The 18,074-nt window shown below is 40.3% G+C and overlaps 1 protein-coding gene across 11 annotated transcripts in view; it reads left to right on the forward strand.

The window, feature by feature from the left end:
* The window catches only part of si:ch211-15d5.11 (nuclear receptor coactivator 7), a 115,929-nt gene that overhangs the window by 1,648 nt on the left and 96,207 nt on the right, over positions 1 to 18,074 (forward strand). For 4 of the 11 annotated variants that reach the window (XM_043717356.1, XM_043717365.1, XM_043717367.1 and 1 more), the window contains exons 2-4: positions 6,981 to 7,065; positions 7,158 to 7,209; positions 10,155 to 10,343. In XM_043717356.1, coding sequence (XP_043573291.1) covers positions 10,282 to 10,343 — 62 coding nt within the window. In that variant the 5' untranslated portion in view covers positions 6,981 to 7,065; positions 7,158 to 7,209; positions 10,155 to 10,281. Of the gene's footprint in view, positions 1 to 6,980; positions 7,066 to 7,157; positions 7,210 to 10,154; positions 10,344 to 15,566; positions 15,659 to 18,074 lie in introns of all 11 variants that reach the window. The other 7 variants (XM_043717357.1, XM_043717362.1, XM_043717361.1 and 4 more) reach the window with 4 other exon arrangements.

Below are 18,074 nucleotides of genomic sequence, written 5' to 3' on the forward strand. Positions count from 1 at the left end.
GAGACGAAGGAATTGGGAATATGGGATGGCGTTTTTACAGGGGGCAGGGTGGGAAGAGGTGTAGTCGAGGTAGCTGTGGGAGTCGGTCGGTTTATAGTAAATGTCTGTGTTGATTCGGTCGCCCGAGATAGAAATAGAAAGGTCTAGGAAGGGGAGGGAGGAGTCTGAGACGGTCCAGGTGAATTTGAGGTCGGGGTGGAAGGTGTTGGTAAAGTGAATGAACTGTTCAACCTCCTTGTGGGAGCATGAGGCAGCGCCGATACAGTCATCGATGTAGCGGAGAAAAAGGTGGGGGGTGGTGCCAGTGTAGCTGCGGAAGATGGACTGTTCCACATATCCTACGAATTTCAGGAATGAGGAAAGTGTGTCCAGCAGGCTAAGATAAAAGGTAGGGAGGAGGGACTTGGGGGAGGGGCGTTGGAAATGCGATAGGTGGAAGGAGGTCAAGGTTTTCAGGAATGAAGAAAGTGTGTCCAGCAGGCTAAGATAAAAGGTAGTTCAGGAATGAGGAAAGTGTGTCCAGCAGGCTAAGATAAAAGTTCAGGAATGAGGAAAGTGCTTGGATGCTGCCTAACCTGCTGCGCTTTTCCAGCAACACATTTTCAGTTCTGATCTCCAGCATCTGCAGTCCTCACTTTCCCGCCAACATCATGAAAACAGGTTATGTAGACCTCTACTCCAAAACAATCAGTTACCACATTTCCTAAATTATAACAGAGTGACTACATTTCAAAATGTAGGAAGGAACAATTATGCTATTTAATAAGATAAGACTCCACGTTATTGCAAGTAATGTATTAGCATTGATAGGAAATTAGCGAAATGATGGAAGACTTTTAAAGGTGGTAGCTCATAACTAGTGATGAGTCATAGGGACCAATGCTGGTGCCACAATTATTTATAATGTATATTTTTGGTTGGGATTAGGAAAGTGAATGTACCATGACCAGGTTTAGGGGTGATACAAAAAGAATAGGAAGGCGAGTGGTGAGAATGACACAGAGTCTTCAAGTAGATGTAGAGAGCAATTTTGGAGAAGATTTGTAACTCAGGTTGTGGATCAGGTTGTAAGTTTGCTTGCTGAGCTGGAAGATTTGTTCTCAGATATTTTGTCACCATGCTAGGTAACATCACCAGTGTTCTGTCCCGCTTGCTATTTCTGTGTCTTGGTCTGTTGTGGTTGATATCACTTCCAGTTCTTTTTCTGAGAGATTGGTAAATGGGGTCCAAGTCAATATGTTTGTTAATGGAGTTCCGGTTTGAATGCCAGGCCTCTAGGAATTTGCATGTCTTTGTTTAGCCTGTCCCAGGATAGATGTCCCAATCGAACTGGTGTCCCTCTTCGTCTGTGTGTATGGATACTAGTGATAGTTGGTCATGTGTTTTAGTGACTAGTGGGTGCTCATGTATCCTAGTGGATAGTTTACTGCCTGTTTGTCCAATGTAATGTTTGTTGCAGTCCTTGCAGGATATTTTATACATGACGTTCGTTCTACTGGTTGTTGGTACGGAGTCCTTTAAATTCATCCGAAGCTGTTTCAGTGTGGTGGTAGGTTTGTGGGCTACCATGATATCTAGGGGCCAGAGTAGTCTGGTCGTCATCTTCGAGATGTCTTTATTCGATGGCAGGGTGGCTAGAGTCTCTGTTCTACTGTGACATCTAGGAACCTTTGGCATCACAAAACGCAACAAATTAGAAGAAACCCACAAACACATAAACAACATCCTTTATGTTATAAAGTTCACCAAGAGGAAGAAAACAGCAGACTTTCCTTTCTTGACGTCACAGTAGAACAAAAAGCCAATAGAGAGCTGCAGACCAGCGTTTACAGGAAAGCAACACACACTGACCAGATACTCAGCTATAGGAGCAATTATCCCAACACCCACAATGGAGCTGTATCAAGATATTACTTAAATGAGCCACAACACACTGTAGCACACAGGAACTACAAGAAGCCGAGGAAAAACACCTCATTCAGGAACAATGGGTACCCGATAAATGCGGTCTGCCGATTCCTACACAACATGCCCAGAGACTCGAGCCATCCCGTACCAACAACCAGCAGAATGAACATCATATACAAAATACTCTGCAAGGACTGCAACAAACATTACATTGGACAAACGGGCAGGAAACTAGTCACCAGGATACATGAGCACCAACTGGCTACCAAAAGACATAACCAACTATCACTAGTATCTTTACACACAGCCAAAGAGGACACCAGTTTGACTGGGACAATACATCCATTCTAGGACAGGTTTAACAATGACGTATACAGGAATTCCTAGAGGCCTGGTATTCAAATCGGAATTCCATTAATAAACACATCGATTTGAACCCCATTTACCAACCTCTCAGAAAAAGAACTGGTAGTGATTTCACCCACCACAACAGACCAAGCGGGACAGAATGCTAGTGCTTCAGCAGAGGCTCAGCGATGATGTTACCTGGTATGGTGATGAAACGTCTGAGAACAAATCTACTAGTTCAATCAGCAAACTTATGACGTGATATAGAGGGGTTAAGCAAGTGGGCAGAAACTTGGCAGTTGGAATATAATGTGGGTTATGAACTTTGACAGGAAGAATAGAGGAGCTGTTATTTAAATGGAGAAAGACTGCAGAAAGCAAGGGAACAGGGAGATTTAGAGTCCTACTGCATAAATCACAAAACAAAATCGAAGTTCAGGCACTAGGGAAAGCAAATGGCCTTTATTTCAAAGAATACATACAAGCATTAGACAGACTACAGATGGAATTCTGTGAACAATTTTGGGTTCCTTATCTAAGGAGGACGTACTGGCATTGGAGACAGTCCAGAGAAGGCTCACTAGGCTGATACCAGGTATGAGAGAAAGTGAGGACTGCAGATGCTGGAGAATCAGAGCTGAAAAGTATGGGTCTGGAAAAGCACAGCAGGTCAGGCAGCATCCGCGGATCAGAAGAGTCGATGTTTCAGACATTTGCTCTTCATCAGCACTAATACCAGGTGTGGAGGGACTGTCTTATGAGAAGAGATTGAGTAGGTTAGGCCTTTACTTATTGGAAATATAAAAGAACGAGAGGCAACTTTATTGAAACATGGAAGATTCTTCAGGGGCTTGATAGGGCAGGTCAACTTTCTCATCCTACCTGTCCTTTAGAAAAGTTACATACCCCTAAATATTTAGTTCCTGGGTCTGATCTCTTGTAACCATGCCTCCGTAATGATAGGAAAGAAGAAATGAGAGTAGGACAGACAATGAATGTTAAATTCTCCATAATGATGATCTAGTAAGAGAATTACTACATGACAATGTTCACCTGAAATTTAGAAACAATACATAAGTTAAATATTTGTCACACAACAACTAGCAGTATTGATGAAACAGAATGAAGGGAATCTGTGATAAATAACAAACAGAATTTGAAAAGCAAAAAGAAACAAGATCTTTCACAGCATAACACCAACAAGGAGATGTCTGACAAATAATAATGGAAGCAGAGTTAGGAATTAGCATTAAGAGAGTCAGGAATAAGGATTTTTGAGGAGACTTGGGGATGGATGATGAGACAGTTTGGATTGGAGAACATATCTAGAATTTGGAGTAAAAGGTGACATTTTTGCCTCCAGTAATTGTAGAAAGAAATTTGTAATGCACAGTCAACCAGAACTAAAAGAGATAAGCATGATATCAAGGACAAAAACCTAGCGAAAGTTCCACTAACTTGCCACTCCCTCAGCTATTTTGTCTAACCACATATTCCTGCACAAAACTCACTGTTCCACTGACAATTTTATTTCAAATTCCTGGCTCCATCACTGCTGACCACTCCATCAGCCACTATACAGTAAATTACCTCAGTTGCTTTCAGGTATTCCAAGAACTTCATTCTCGTGACTCAACATAACAGCTGGTTGTTTCACTTTCCTCTAGAAAGTTTATGTAGATAGCTTGGAATTTCTAGTAACTCTCTGACCATAAACATGGAATCCACTTTGCTTTGAATTACCTGTTCTGGATGGAGCCATCTTCCAAATCAATAAGTATTTTAGCCTATGACTAGTTGATTTGCACTCTTGTAATTCTTGGGAAAACCTCTTATTCATCCAAATATCACACTCTGATTGTGTAGGTTGTGTGTAGATTGCATAGAGGATTGATCTTTGAATATCTTTTTATCTCTTTCATATGCCAAAGACCTTTTGGATTTTCACAACTTCCTGGCATTTAGTCCAAGCCCCTATTTTTCTATCGAATCATCAGCACACCCCATTTAGAGATCTACTCTGTCCCATCCCCAAATATTTTGGTGACTGCATATCTATCCAGCTGTTTGTGCTGTCTGTTGGACAGTATGTTAATACTGTTCTTTCCAATAAAATCAGTCAGAACACCACAATTTGGTATTTTGCTTCATTGTATTTTTCTGGAAAGCTAGATGCTGGAGAAGGTTTTTATTATTCATTCATTCATGAGATATGTGCTTCATTGGCTGGGCCAGCATTTATTATCCATCATTAGTTGCCCTTGAGACGTTGGTGGTGAGCTGTCTTTTTGAATTGCTGCAATCACTTTGATGTAGGTATGCCCATGATGCTGTTAAGGAGTGAGTTATTATAATTTATAAGCAATTATATATTATTGAAACTTCATTACTAACCAATAGAACCACAACAATCATGTGATGTGTTAAAAACCTTTGGCTTAAAAGTCGTAATTTCTGTGGGAGAAGACTTGCATGAATTGAGAAGCCTTCTACAATAATTGCAGCAGCATTTGTAAGGGTATATAGGATCTTTTAAGTTTGGTGCTTAGGCACAAAAAAAATTATGCAAACATCCATCAATAATAAAAACAGAAACTAAAAGGTATGTAATACTGAAAGAAATTGAGTTTGATGTTAAGGTACTTAAATGTAAACTCAGAAAAGGACAATGGAGATGAACACCAGGTGCTTTAGATATTAAATATCTGCAAGTTGAAGAAAAAACATAAATGTGACCCAAATATGTGCTGAATTTGACTTATTGTGCTTGCTCATGTAGACAAGTCATTAAAATATTTTAAGTTCTTTACTTTCACCTCAAATATTAAGGAGAAAAATCTTTACAAATATTAGCAAATTACTGTGCCATCAATTATTAAAATTGCTCATTCTGGATGTAGGTTTGCTTGCTGAGCTGGAAGGTTTGTTTTCAGACATTTAATCACCATACTAGGTAACATCTTCAGTGAGCCTCCGAATGAAGCACTGGTGATGTGGCCTGCTTTCTATTTATATGTTGGAGTTTCCTAGGTTTGGTGATGTCATTTCTTGTTGTGACATCATTTCCCATGGTGATGTTATTTCCTGTTCTTCTTCTCAGGGGATGGTAAACGGGATCCAAGTCAATGTGTTTGTTGATAGTGTTCAGCTTCTAGGAATTCTCGTGCATGCCTCTGTTTGGCTTGTCCTAGGGTGGATGTGTTGTCCCAGTCGAAGTGGTGTCCTTCCTCATCCGTATGTAAGGATATTAGTGAGAGTGGGTCATGTCGTTTTGTGGCTAGTTGATGTTCATGTATCCTGGTGGCTGGTTTTCTGCCTGTTTGTTCAATGTAGTGTTTTTGTTTGTCCAATGTAGTGTTTGTTATAAACACTACATTGGACAAACAGCCAGAAAGCCAGTCACCAGGATACATGAACATCAACTAGCCACAAAACAACATGAAGGAAGCTGAAAAATGTGTTGCTGGAAAAGCGCAGCAGGTCAGGCAGCATCCAAGGAGCAGGAGAATCAACGTTTCGGGCATGACCCACTCTCACTGGTATCCTTACATACAGATGAGGAAGGATACCACTTCGACTGGGACAACATATCCATCTAGGACAAGCCAAACAGAGACATGGACGAGAATTCCTAGATGCGTGGCATTCCAACCAGAACACTATCAACAAACACATTAACTTGAATCCCATTTACCACCCCCTGAGAAAAAGAACAGGAAATGACATCACCACAGGAAATGATGTCACCACAGGAAATGGTATCACCAACCCTAGGAAACTCCAACATATAAATAGAAAGTGAGCCACACCACCAGTGCTTCATTCGGAGGCTCACTGAAGATGTTACTTAGTATGGTGATGAAACATCTGAAAACAAACCTTCCAGTTCAGGGAGCATACCTACACCAGAACCTCCACTTGAGCTACAAATCTTCTCAAAAAAATCTCATCTCTGTGGGAAATAGGAGACCCCAAATTTTTAAACCATGTCCCCTAGATCTACACACCCCTTCAAAGGGGAACATCGACTGATCATCCAACTTGTTAAATATTAAATCCCTTCAGGATTTTCTGTTTCAGTAAGACCATCGTTCTATTTTTTAATTTCCAGTGGGAGTAAACTTCAATCTTAGATCTCTAAATAACGTGTTCCTATAATACACATAGTTTCTTAACTATCCTTCAAGAATAGTGCCCAGTAGTTCAGTCAGTAGGTGCAACTCTTGGTGTGCTACAGGATAGCAAGATACTAAATTCAATTAAAAGCAAAGAATTGGGGATGCTGGAAATCTGAAACAAAAACCAAAATTGCTTGAAAAACTCAGCACATCTGGCAGCATCTGTAGAGAGAAAAATACAGTAAATGTTTCAAGTGCAATGACACTTTGTCAGAACTGAAAATAATTGGGAAAGGGTAGTATTGTGCTGATGAGGTTATGGAGTTGGGAGAGGAGTGAATAGAATACATAAAGATGGTGCTAACAGAAGGGGGGAGAGAGAGAGAGAGAGCAAAAAGGTAAAGAATGAGATTGCTGATGATAAGTTGAGGGAATGATAAATGCTGAATAGGGTGCAAAAGGGTTGAAAATTGGTTGGCTATGGTGGGAGCAATCTATACAAAACAGGGCCTAGAGTGTGGGGGGAAGGTAACAAACATAGAGAAAATTGGTTCACATTCATGAATTGGTTAATTGAATATGGAAGATGAGATGTTGTTCCTTCAGCTGATATTGAACATCGCTGGAGCTATACAGCAGGCCTGAAACAGATATGTTGGCTTTGGAACACGGTGGCATGTTGAAATGACAGGTAACTGGAAGATTGGAGTCACTTTTATGGAAAGGGCATTGATATTTGGCAAAGCAGTAACCCAATCTACATTTTGTCTTCCCACTGTACAGGAGATCATATTGTGAGCAGCAAATACAGTAGACTAGATTGAATAAAGTGCAGGTAAGTTGCATTTTCACTGGAAGATGTGTCTAGTTCCTATGTTAGTGAGGAGAGAGGAAGTAAATTGAAAAGTATTGTACTTTCTAGGATTTCATGGGAAGGTGCTAAGGGTGTATGGGGAGATGTTGGGAGTGTAGAAAGAGCCAGGTGTCCTGGAGGAAATGGTGCCTGCAGAATGCTGACGATGATGATGATGATGAAGGGCTTTTGCCCAAAACGTCGATTTTCCTGCTCCTTGGATGCTGCCTGACCTGCTGTGCTCTTCCAGTACAACACTTTTGACTCTAATCTCCAGCATCTGGAGTACTCACTTTCGCCTATGTGTCTACTGTGGCAACCCGCTTGAGGTGATGGAAAAATGCAACTTATGATGCTTTGGATTTGGAGGCTGGTGAGGTGGAAAGTGAGAACAAGAGTCTCTATCATTGTTGTGGGAGTGAAGAGAGGGAGTGAAAGCAGAAGTACGGGATAGTGGTCACATCTGACTATGGGTCCTGTTGACCCTGATGGTGGAGAATCTTCGGTTAAGGAAAAGAGTGAATGTTTCTGGGGCCTCCTTGCACAGTGTCATCATCAGAACAGATGCAACGAAGAAGGGGAAACTAGGAGAAGAGGAAGGAATACGTAAGGAGGCAGGGTGGGTGGATGTGTAGTCAGGATAATGGTGGGAATTGGTGGGTTTGTAATGAATATCAGTAACCAGCTTATCCCAGAAATGGCATTGGAGATTTTGAAGAAGGGAAGATAGGAGTCATAAATGGACCAGGTGAAGGTGAGAGCTGAGTGGAAATTGGAAATGAAATTGATAATTTATTTCAATTCTGGGCAAGAGAGAAGCAACATTGATTGTCATTGATTGTGGCACTGGAGAGACATAGGGACGGACCCAAGTAGAACTGGAAAAGAAATATTCCATGTAGCCTACGCAAAGACAGGAAAACTGGGTACCCGTGGCCACACCATTGACTTGAAGGAAATGAGAAAACAGTGCAGTGGTCCTCACTGATCAGGAAAGGAAAGTAACAGGCAGATTACCTTGGTAACAATGGTAAAGTAACCAAAACAAGGGAGTGAGGCATCCATAGTTGAGAGGTGGCAACTGAAAGTTTACCTCTGAGAATAACAGGAGCAGAGACAATTCTCCAGAGGACTGTGTAAGTGTTCCTGACAAAAATAAGTAAGATTGATGTGTTATAAGAAAATTCTTGGCGAAAGTAAATCTGAGTGCATAACATGATGTTATAAACCGTTTTGTTAAGTTAATAGTGTTTGTTTTATTTAAGTGTTACATACATTAAAGTTTTTTTGAGAAAAGTGAAATATTGTGGTGTGGTTCTACTGGCTAATGCTTTTAGATTGTTCTTTAATCATATTGTAACACTGGCTATTAGATTTTGGACTTAATACAATTTGAAGAGGTCCTGTGAAATATCATCACTTGTTCTTCAACAACAGGGGATCATTAGTTACCAATATTCACAGATAATTAATTATTCTACTAAATAAAATGTTAGCAAAGATATTTAATGTTAGCAAAGATATTTAATTTATCCAGAAGTAATTAACTATAATCATTAGTTAATGACACCCCTCATATTTAGAAATTCAGTTGTAATATATTCTCTAGTGTCGATGGTTCATTGGGGTAGCCCACTGGTAACCAAGCCCTATTATTCCCAAAGTCATCCCAAAATTTTCAGATTTTAAAATAAGTGCATAAACTTCCTTAATTTACCTGATTTGCAATCCCAGATTAATAGAAAGCACAGATCAGGTTTCTGTACGTAAAAGAATGACCATTTATTTAGTCCCTCCCAAGAGGACCCCACCTGGACCCCATCCTATCCCTGCAGCCCCACATTTACCATGGCTAATCCAACTAGCCTGCACTAACCTGGGTACAATGAGGCAATTTACCATGGCCAATCCACCTAACCTCCACATTGTTGGACTGTGGGAGGAAATCAGAGCATCTAGCAGAAACCCACATTGACACAGGGAGAACATGCAAACTCCACATAGATAGTCATCCAAGAGTGGAATTGAACCCAGATTTCTGGTGTTGTGAGGCAGCAGTGCTAAGCATTGAGCCACTGTGCTACCCATTGTAATTACACTCTAGATACAGATAAACAGTTATAAACTGTTGCCATATAACATTTCAAATTAAAACTCTGGATTCCTTATAAAGTCTGCTCACGCACAAATGCAACTAAACAAATAAATGGACAGGGACAAATAAGTTATGAGCAAAGAAAAACTGGGCAGGCAGTTCAGTGATTCTGTTCATAGGTTAGTGAGATGATCCTTATGATTCTGATGCTGGTCAGAACATTGCTTTTCAGTTGTCTTTCTTCAGATGCTTCTGTTAATTTAAGAATTCTGACATGTAAACTCACACTGCTGAAGGAAGGATTAACTGGATTGGTTTAGATTTAAAATGGGGTTTGACGCCAGAGAATAGAGAGACAGTTTCTGTGATGATGAAGATCAAAACACTTCTTATCTGTCTCAACCCCGCCCCAAGCTATTCAGTTACCTGAGAACCAATCACTTAGTTGTTGGCAGGCAAAAGGCTTTTATCATTAGTAACTGATCACTAGTCCATAGACCAATCATCATCTTGTTGCCACCAAGCTATATCTGTACACAGACCCTCGACTCAATTCATCTGCAAGCACTTTAATTATTGCTTGTTTACACAATACTTGATATGTGTCAAATAAGTTGCTTTTTAAAACACTGATTTTAAAACAGTTCTTCCACATTTCAGTCCACAATTTTAAAAAGCACAAAATACAGGGTCTTTACTTGAGCTTCATTATCAGGATACTAAAGTTGCATCTGATTTTAACTTATTTAAAACCCACTTACTTAAACAGTATTAGAATGGGGCCCTTTTTTTGTAATTCAATTACTTACTTTTTTGTTTTCCTCTGTTATAGTCTTACCATTATGTGCACCACGATTGAGTCAAATGGTTATCTGTGCAATTAATAAGGAAGAGTTCTACAGAAGACAGGAGTGAAGCAATGCAATGTCACTTTGTGACCCTGTAATGTCAACATAAGCATGGATCTCAAGGAACAGAGGCAGGAGAAAAGGCAAGATTATTTTTCTGTTGTGAAAATAAGGTAGGATATCAAATTTAACAAAATAAAAGTTTAGAAATTGACAGAGGAATGACTTGTGGCAACATTGTGGGAATGCAATCTAACAATTTAAAATGACTTTTAGTATTAAATTTAGTTCACTGTATAGCTAAAATAGGAATTGATAAACCTGTTTTTTAGTGGATTTGAATATTTGAACAATCAAACTAGGAGCAAGAGTGCTGTACAATTCTAGGGACTCGTGGCCCCCCAGAGAAAAAAAAGTCTCATCTCTGCCTTAAATGTGGGACTCTTCTTTTTAAAATGTGTCCCCTAATTCTGCTTATTGAAGATTACCGGACTAAACATGTATCAGTTCCTTAACATAGAATTCTAAGTTTAGCAAAATATGTGTTATCAAAATGAGAGAGTCTTGATTTATATGGTCCTGTTTCAATAACACCCAAACGTGTTTAATATGAATTATTTTCAAAAGTAACTTTAGCAAATGTTGCAACTGTTTGACACACAACAATGTCTCAGAAAGCTTTGCTGTTCTTCAAATTTGTTTGCTTTTATTTGTGGCAGTGCTGGCAAGACAGTATTTATTGTCTGTCTCTAATAATGCTGTCAATCAACTGTACAATTTGGTACTAAAGTCACATGTACCAGACAGGGCTAAACCAGACAGGACTGCCAGCTTCCCCTGTCTGAATCATCAGTGAATCAGTTTCTTTTGTTGCCTTTTCTTATGCTCCAGCAATTTTAATCATTCCTGATTTACACTCTCAAATGAACTGGATTTATTGAATTAATTTTCCCAACTCCTTGCAATAGTGAGATTTGCATGCTCAACTCTTTCTATCTCTAGCTCTATCTCACGCTCTCTCTGTTTCTGTCTCTCTCTCTCTCTCTGACTCCGAGTCTGATAACACAACTCTGCCACAGCAGCTAAGCTTTCAGGCAGGCAGTCAGTACTTCAGTTTAATGCCTCTTCTGAAAGAAGGAACGTTTGGCAATACAAGGGGAAGAGACAGGAAGCTACACCAAGTGAAAATGATTTGCGCAGAAACCAAGTTGTACTGAATAACATTTGAGTTTAAAACTCTGCAGTCTTTCTTGCTAGGTTGTGGAATTTTAAGCTCGAGCTACATCATTTGCTCTAGATTTAAAAGTATGGCGTTATAAATAGGTTCTGTTCACAAAACGTACTGCACCATTAGGGTAATTATCATCGTTCGGATTTTTGTGTTAATTGCCTTTGTTTAATTTTGGATTGCCAACTTGAATGTCTAAAAACAGTATCTTTTAGATTGAAAGAGACAAATAGGTATTACACAATTAATAAAGGAACTCATGACTTTTTTTTTTAAATTCATTCATGGGATATGGATGTTTTTGGCTGGGCCAACATTTATAGCCCATCCTCAGTTGACCTTGAGAAAGTGATGCTCTTCCAGCACCACTGATACAGAACTTGAGAAAGTGATGTTGAGCTGCCTCCTTGAAATGCTGCAGTCCAATATAGAGGTTTGCCCACAATACTGTTCGAATGGGCGTTCCAGGATTTTGAGCTAGTGATACTGAGAAAATGGCAATATTTTCTAACTTTGGTGATAAGTGGCTTGGAAGGGAACATGCAGGTTATGGTGTTACCATATATTTGCTGTCATCCTTCCAGATGGTTGTGTTCACAGGTTTAGAAAGTGCTGTCTGAGAAGGCTAGTAAATTTCTACAGTGCAGGTTGTAGATAATAAATATTGATGCTACTGAATGTTGGTAGTGGAAGGAGGGAGTGTTTGTGGATATGGTGGAAATCAGGCTGGTTACTGAGCTCCAGTGGTGTCATATTTCTTGAGTGTTATTCAAGCTGTGTTCTTTGAAGCAAGTTGGGAGTATTCCAACACCCCTGATTTGTATCTTGTAGATAGAGGACAGGCTATGGGAAATGAAGAGGTGAGTTGTCAATGCAGGATTCCTAGCCTCTGACATGCTTTTGTAGCCACAGTATTTACATGGCTAATTTACTTGAGCTTTTGGTCAGTGGTTACCGCCCCTCCCCCCCCATCCCCCTCTCCTCCGAGATGCTGATAGTGGGGGATTCTGTGAGGTAATGCTATGGGGTGATGGTTAGATTCTCTCTTGTTGGTGATGGTCATTGCTTGGCACATTGTATGGCAGGAATATCAGCCCAAGCTTTATAGTATCCAGGTCTTCCTGTATTTAGACATGGACTGCTTCATGCATGTACGTATGTATATTTTTAAACTTTATTTTCAGCAGTCTTAAATCAAGTTACTCACATGGGGGATTGACATTGTGATTAATTTGTGAAGAACCAATTTTTTTGGTGCATTAAACAAATTGCACTGAGTTAGTGCTCTTTAAGAATATCAAGGCATATGCTTTAATGCAAATTTAGATTTTTAAAATGTAAGTTTCAAATACTAACCAGCCACATTGATTTCTGGCAGATTTTGGGTTGAGCAATGCATAAAGAGGTTTGAGCAGAAATTCTGAGGAAAGACAAGAACTTTTCACAATGGTGTAATTTTGGGCGCAACTACACAGAATCATTGATAGCACCTAAAGCAGAAACCTTTTACCTCAACATCAGAAATATAAGCTGGAGCTCTGTTATATCTTATCTCTATTTTAGGTTTATTTTGACATTGTCAAGAACAAGATATCACTATGATTTTAGATATCATAGACAGTAATTACAATACTTTCAATGAAATAGGTCTCTTGATTTACTTTGATATATTTGACAAAATCTTTCCTTACGTTTTTGAAGTACCACGGAGTGCAGCATCTAAATGTATTTGATGGCCCAATCTTTCCAGCCCCAAAAGTCATGATTTTGTGTATACATGTAACTTGATCCCTTGCCACTTCCTTTTCAGGGAAGACATGCTATTCTCACATTAGTATTAGCCTCATGTTTTTCATCCTATGTTTCTATTCATACTATTCACTCAAGCAATTTTGTAGAATTACTTTATTCAACAAACTGTGCCATATTAATTTGATATGAATTATTGGTGTTAGTTTTTTTTTCCACATTTCAATTTTGACAATATTAGGCAAGAACTTTCAAAAGCTAATTGGAGGCAGATGTTCGCAGGTAAAGGGACGGCTGGAAAATGGGAAGCCTTCAGAAATGAGATAACAAGAATCCAGAGAAAGTATATTCCTGTCAGGGTGAAAGGGAAGGCTGGTAGGTATAGGAAATGCTGGATGACTAAAGAAATTGAGGATTTGCTTAAGATAAAGAAGGAAGCATATGTCAGGTACAGACAGGGTAGATCGAGTGAATCCTTAGAGTATAAAGAAAATAGGAGTGTACTTAAGAGGGAAATCAGGAAGGCAAAACGGGGACATGAGATAGCTTTGGCAAATAGAATTAAGGAGAATCCAAACGGGTTTTACAAATATATTAAGGACACTAGGGAGAGAATAGGCCCCCTCAAAGATCAGCAGGGTGACCTTTGTGTGGAGTCACAGAAAATGGGGGAAATACTAAATTAATATTTTGCATCAGTATTTACTATGGAAAAGGATATGGAAGATATAGACTGTACGGAAATAGATGGTGACATCTTGCAAAAATTACAGAGGAGGAAGTGCTGGATGTCTTGAAACGGTTAAAGGTGGATAAATCCCCAGGACCTGATCAGGTGTGCCCAAGAACTCTGTGGGAAGCTAGCGAAGTGATTGATGGGCCTCTTGCTGATATATTTGTATCATCGATAGTCACAGGTGAGGTGCTGGAAGACTGAGGTTGGCAAACGTGGTGCCACTGTTTAAGAAGGGTGGTAAAGACAAGCCAGGGAACTATAGACCAGTGAGCCTGACCTCGGTGGTGGGCAAATTGTTGGAGGGAATCCTGAGGGACAGGATGTACATGTATTTGGAAAGGAAAGGACTGATTTGGGATAGTCAACGTGGCTTTGTGCGTGTGAAATCATATCTCACAAACTTGATTGAGTTTTTTGAAGAAGTTACAAAGGAGATTGATGAGGGCAGTGCAGTAGATGTGATCTACATGGACTTCAGTAAGGCGTTTTCCCCATGGGAGACTGATTAGCAAGGTTAGATCTCATGGAATACAGGGAGAACTAGCAATTTGGATACAGAACTGGCTCAAAGGTAGAAGACAGAGGGTGGTGGTGGAGGGTTGTTTTTCAGATTGGAGGCCTGTGACCAGTGGAGTGTCACAAGGATCGGTGCTGGGTCTCTACTTTTTGTCATTTACATAAATGATTTGGATGCGAGCGTAAGAGGTAGATTTAGTAAGTTTGCAGATGACACCAAAATTGGAGGTGTAGTAGACAGCGAAGAGGGTTACCTCAGATTACAACAGGATCTGGACCAGATGGGCCAATGGTTCTGGTCTCCTTCCTATCGGAAAGATGTTGTGAAACTTGAAAGGGTTCAGAAAAGATTTACAAGGATGTTGCCAGGGTTGGAGGATCTGAGCTACAGGGAGAGGCTGAACAGGCTGGGGCTGTTTCCCCTGAGCATCGGAGGCTGAGGGGTGACCTTATAGAGGTTTACAAATTTGAGGGGCATGGATAGGATAAATAGGCAAAGTCTTTTCCCTGGAGTCAGGGAGTCCATAACTAGAGGGCCTGGTTTAGGGTGAGAGGGGAAAGATATAAAAGAGACCTGAGGGTGGTACGTGTATGGAATGAGCTGCCAGAGGATGTGGTGGAGGCTGGTACAATTGCAACATTAAGAGGCATTTGGATGGGTATATGAATAGGAAGGGTTTGGAGGGATATGGGCTGGGCGCTGGCAGGTGGGACTAGATTGGGTTGGGACATCTGATCGGCATGGACGGGTTGGACCAAAGAGTCTGTTTCCATGCTGTACATCTCTATGACTCTATAAAATGGTGAGCATCCGCATCAACGTTCACACTGTGTACTTACCATACAAGTCAACACTATTTTTGGAGGCTTCAGAGGTTGGTTTATATGCATTGATATGTTGATGTCTATGGTGATTTTGATTCTCTTTGCCAAATACATTTACCCTTGACTCCTGAACTCTGTAACCCCCACATAAAAACCTAAAAGTGAAGGGTAATTATTTTTGACAACAATAAAGCTGACATTCATTTAAGAATCAATTCAGAATATCTGAAATTGACATCATTATGAAGCAGCTGATGTCAGCTAGAGTGGGATTAGATTAATCAGGTAGTAGGAGTATCCCTGTCGTGATTATTATCTACTAATCTCTGTTGTTTAATATAGGATAAGCAGAAGATTGGAGTCCTGGTTGAAAATTCTGCTAACGCTTGTAAACAATGGCATCATTGCTGAGGATCCAAAAGACTTGCATCTCTGTATGTGTCATTATAAAATTCATTATGCTCAGTATAAAGTGATAAACCTAGTATATCTGAACCTATTGGAGAAACAGTCAATGCAATAAACTAATATCACAGTTCAACTGAAACTTATCAACCATTTATTTTATATTATTTGGAACTTCTTGATTAGATTAGTAACATATAATTATTTCCCACTATTTACCTTTTTGTATTTACTGTCTGGTTTAATAATTAAAAAGTAGATGTGATCACGAAGCAAGACCGCATTATACTTTATGGTTAGATTGAATTAATGCACTGCAGAATTTATAGCACAAAGCAAAGTAACTAAGTGAATTAAAGAGTGTATATAACAGAAACAGTGCTTGGAATTACCTTTACAAACAACAAATTACATTGGCTGGGCCAAATGAAGATAGTTGAAAGTGTATTTTCATTGATGTCCAATGAGTATTTTAATAAACACATCTTAGCTAAGTGTCCGTGATGGCTAATATATGCAAATACAACAACACAGCATGAAGTTTGCTTGCTGTCTGCGGCAACATGGGGATTACAAAGGCATTTCACAGATTTTAAAGAAATGTTTGTGATGCTGTCTTTCCTAATCAAAATGCAAGATTACATTTAGTGACTTTAACAGAACTTATACGCTTAATGGTAAGGTCCGAGGGAATGTTGCTGAACAAAGGGACTTTGGAGTGCAGGTTCATAGTTCCTTGAAAGTAGAGTCACAGGTAGATAGGATAGTGAAGAAGGCATTTGGTATGCTTTCTTTTATTGGTTAGAGCATTGAGTACAGGAGCTGGGAGGTCATGTTGCGGCTGTACAGGACATTGGTTCGGCCACTTTTGGCACATTGCATGCAATTCTGGTCTCCTTCCTATTGGAAGGAAACTTGAAAGGATTCAGAAAAGACTTACAAGGATATTGCCAGGGTTGGAGGATTTGAGCTATAGGGAGAGTTTGAATGGCTGGGGCTGTTTTCCTTGAAGTGTTGGAGGCTGAGGGGTGACCTTATAGAGGTTTATAAAATCATGAGGGCCATGGATAGGATAAACAGACAAGGTCTCTTTCATGGGGTTGGGGAGCCCAGAACTAGAGGGCGAAGGCATAGGGTAAGAGGGGAAAGATTTAAAAGGGACCTAAGGGGCAGCTTTTTCCTGCAGAGGGTGGTGCATGTGTGGAATTGGCTGCCAGAGGAGGTGAAGGAGGCTGGTGCAATTACAACATTTAAAAGGCATCTGGATGGGTATGAGAACTTGCCTCCAGCACCTCATGGTTTAATCCCCATGTTGCCGCAGACAGCAAGCAAACTAGTGAACTTTTATCCACGTGGGGGGATCCTGCAGATTCTACTGACTGCATGGTCTAATAATTTTTGTTGTTATAATCATTGTAAGTTGTGTGTCAATAACTTGCTTAAGTACTGGCAATAAGACTCTTATGAAGAAGGTGGTAGTGTCTCTAGGTGGTTATCATGGAAAGATAAAAGGAGGGAATGAGAATGTGTATAAGGTACGTGCAGGTAGGGAAAGAGTTAAGTTAAGGGTTGCAGGACAAAGGCTCAGCTAGCATGACTTTGACCAGATAAGAACTTGCAGGAAACAATGAGGTTCTGGAGGCAAGGGTAGTGGTTTAAAGAGGTGAAGAACACACATTGTATAATGCCACTTAACGAGGTGAGGAACATCTACCGTGTAATTCCAGATGGTTTAAACTTTACTGTTGATGCTTGCTGATTGTAACCCAATCAATATAGATATTGCCTTATTTGGTTGTGCTCCCTGTAAGTGACTATATGATTCCTTAAGAATCTACTGTTCAAGAGAAGACCGAGAACTCATGTCTTTGTTTACATGGGTGATCGCTGTCTTTCCAGGGCCCAGAATAAAGATGAAGAAGGCAGAGCCATACTATGTCTCTGAGTGTTTGCTTCCACTGATACGGATATCTGAATAGGAAGGATTTAGAGGGATAAGTGCTGGCAAATGGGGCTTGATTAGGTTGGGATATTTGGTCAGCATGGACATGTTGGAGCAAAGGGTCTGTTTCCGTGTTGTACATTTCTATGACTCTATGACTTAAATTAACTGGGCCTGAAGTTACACGACGGAAAGTGAGGGCTGCAGATGCTGGAGATCAGAGCTGAAAATGTGTTTCTGGAAAAGCGCAGCAGGTCAGGCAGCATCCAAGGAACAGGAGAATCGATGTTTCGGGCATGAGCCCTTCGTCAGGAATGAGGAAAGTGTGTCTAGCAGGCTAAGATAAAAGGTAGGGAGGAGGAACTTGGGGGAGGGGCTTTGGAAATGCGATAGGTGGAGGGAGGTCAAGGTGAGGGTGATAGGCCGGAGTGGGGTGGGGGCGGAGAGGTCAGGAAGAAGATTACAGGTTAGGAAGGCGGTGCTGAGTTCGAGGGATTTGACTG

Source organism: Chiloscyllium plagiosum, chromosome 27 (genome assembly GCF_004010195.1).
Source record: "Chiloscyllium plagiosum isolate BGI_BamShark_2017 chromosome 27, ASM401019v2, whole genome shotgun sequence".
Classification (NCBI taxonomy): Eukaryota; Metazoa; Chordata; class Chondrichthyes; order Orectolobiformes; family Hemiscylliidae; genus Chiloscyllium; species Chiloscyllium plagiosum.